This window comes from Echinops telfairi, unplaced genomic scaffold (genome assembly GCF_000313985.2).
Source record: "Echinops telfairi isolate 266 unplaced genomic scaffold, ASM31398v2 ScPeMD7_2010;HRSCAF=2546, whole genome shotgun sequence".
NCBI classification, from domain to species: Eukaryota; Metazoa; Chordata; class Mammalia; order Afrosoricida; family Tenrecidae; genus Echinops; species Echinops telfairi.
Genome location: NW_022105908.1, coordinates 20,210,889 through 20,212,901, shown reverse-complemented (window position 1 = coordinate 20,212,901; position 2,013 = coordinate 20,210,889). Strand labels below are relative to the sequence as shown.

The following is a 2,013-nucleotide window of genomic DNA, read 5'->3' as shown; positions in this document are numbered from 1 at the left end:
CCAGTCACAGTGCTGCTCTTACGCAGGGGAAAGGATGGATATCAGACTCAGGGAGCTACTGCCTGAGGGAGTTCATGCTGAGAGGTGGCCCCAGGGCAGCCAAGGACAGCTAGAAATGAGTCCCCACTCAGGATGAAATAGCTAGGAAGGCGGATGGGGTGGGGGGGTGGGGATGCAGGCCTGAAGGCTTTCTTAAGTGGGAGGAGGGAAGATAAGGAAAGAGATGAGGCCCCCCCAGGGCTTGCACTTCTCCCCTGTGGTGCCCCCACCCCCTGCAGTGGTGACGGCCAACCTGGGGGCAGGACTACCCCGTGTGGCCATAAGCATTGTTTTGGGTGACCCTGCAGATTCTTCCACCACCGGAAATCCATCCCCAGCTGTGACCTCTCCTGCACTGACACAGGACCCTCAGCGCAAGGAGTATTACAGCAAAGGGAGATACCTGAGGTCCTGCTCCCACCCGGAGCTTGACGGACTGCCTAACAGTGAGAGCTGGGCCAGGTCAGGCTGATGGCAGGGCCCCCAGGCCAACAGCCTGATGACTGCTTACCCTGGTTCATGATGCTTCCAGGCTTTTCCAGCTTAGCCTGGGAGACGGAGACTGTAGGAAACACCGAGGTCCGAGTGTTGGGCCACAAGAGACACCTCTTTCAGGATAACCAGACCTCAGAGAAGTCCCTGAAGATAAGAGTGACACCAGTAAGGCCGGGTAAGGACCCCAGACCACCAGCTCTCTGGGCCTGACTCCTGGCAAGTTCTCATTCCCACCCCCTCAATCCTTTTTCACACCATCGTATCCACAGCCAATCGTAGGCTAGGCCCTCGACCTCCCAGAGCCCACACTGACACCAGTGCAGCCCCAAAGGGCTTGGGACCACGTCCAGCTTGGCACCACTGCTACCTCCATGTCTCCTCCTTTTCCCCCTTCTACCATTCCGCCCTACTTCAGATACTACCCTGCCCTCTAAGGACAAGGAGGCCCAACTGGTGTCCGGCTGGTATCAGTGGTTGATGACTAAAGACCTGAGCTGGCAAAGTCCAATGGGCTTAGATCAAGGATCTGGAAGCTGCCAGAGTCCCCCAAACTGGAAGCAGCCTAGATGTGAGCCTGAGCAGGGACTAGGGGGTGCTCTCACTGGGCAGGGAGGTAGAGGCTCTGAGTGGGAAGGCTGCAGGTGGGGCTCGGGGGGCCTGGGGTCCTATGGGCAAGAGCTCATATCTTTTGCAAGGAAGCCACTAAGCCAGGCCCTACCCTTTCCAGATGAAACTGCACAGCGCCAGGGGAGCCAGGAGAAGGAAACCAAACCATGGAAAATGTAGCCAACTCGGCATGGGGTGGGGGCTACTCCCCTGCCTTCCCCACACCGGGGGTGCACAATAAAGACCGATGAGCAGGAGCCTGCGTGCTGTGAGTTGGGTGCTGGGTGCTCAGCCAGGAGAGGGGAGGCGGGAGGGGAGTTCACACACAGGAAACCGCCAGCGGGGAGAGCAGCCCAGGACGCCAGACTCCAGGACAGGGGCTGTCTCAGGAGCCCAGGGAGGCTTAAGCTGCGGCTGGCCAGACGCACCTGCAAGGACCGATGTGATTCATTTTGTTCCTCCAATGTCATTGGTGTCACCCTTTCATTCTCACCACAACCCTGAAGGTTGGGGCTCTCATCCCTGGCTTCCAGATGAGGAAACGGAGAAGCCCGAGGGTTCTGCTGGCTCCGACGCCTCCACCGCTGAAGGAGAAGCAGACCAGGGGCCTGGTGGGAAGGTGACAGCGACTGATCTCTGAGGGCGGGGCCTGTGGCTTCTCTGATCTCGGGCGCACCTCGGCCTGGCTCCGCCCCTGCCCCTCCCAGGCCTGCCTAGAAGGGTAGGGTGAGAGCTCTTCCTAGTGCACCCCTTCCCCTTGGGGAAAGAATTGTGCCCCCAGGCCCTTTGCTGGAGAGGACCCACTCTTCCGACATCACCATCTAGATTTGCATCTCTCCCTGCCCACCTGGCCTCCAGGGCCTGTGGCCGGCA

The 2,013-nt window shown here is 59.5% G+C and overlaps 2 protein-coding genes across 8 annotated transcripts in view; both read left to right on the top strand.

Moving 5' to 3' along the window:
• LOC123522076 overlaps positions 1-1,992 on the top strand; it is a 4,488-nt gene extending 2,496 nt beyond the window's left edge. For 3 of the 7 annotated variants that reach the window (XM_045293449.1, XM_045293446.1, XM_045293445.1), the window contains 4 exons: positions 348-485; positions 572-709; positions 950-1,102; positions 1,262-1,981. In XM_045293449.1, coding sequence (XP_045149384.1) covers positions 348-485; positions 572-709; positions 950-1,102; positions 1,262-1,320 — 488 coding nt within the window. In that variant the 3' untranslated portion in view covers positions 1,321-1,981. Of the gene's footprint in view, positions 1-347; positions 486-571; positions 710-949; positions 1,103-1,261 lie in introns of all 7 variants that reach the window. The other 4 variants (XR_006680372.1, XR_006680373.1, XM_045293447.1 and 1 more) reach the window with 4 other exon arrangements.
• The window catches only part of ACAP1 (ArfGAP with coiled-coil, ankyrin repeat and PH domains 1), an 11,223-nt gene continuing 10,883 nt past the window's right edge, over positions 1,674-2,013 (top strand). Inside the window, exon 1 of the mRNA XM_004712998.2 lies at positions 1,674-1,759. Coding sequence (XP_004713055.2) covers positions 1,674-1,759 — 86 coding nt within the window. The remainder of the gene's footprint in view (positions 1,760-2,013) is intronic.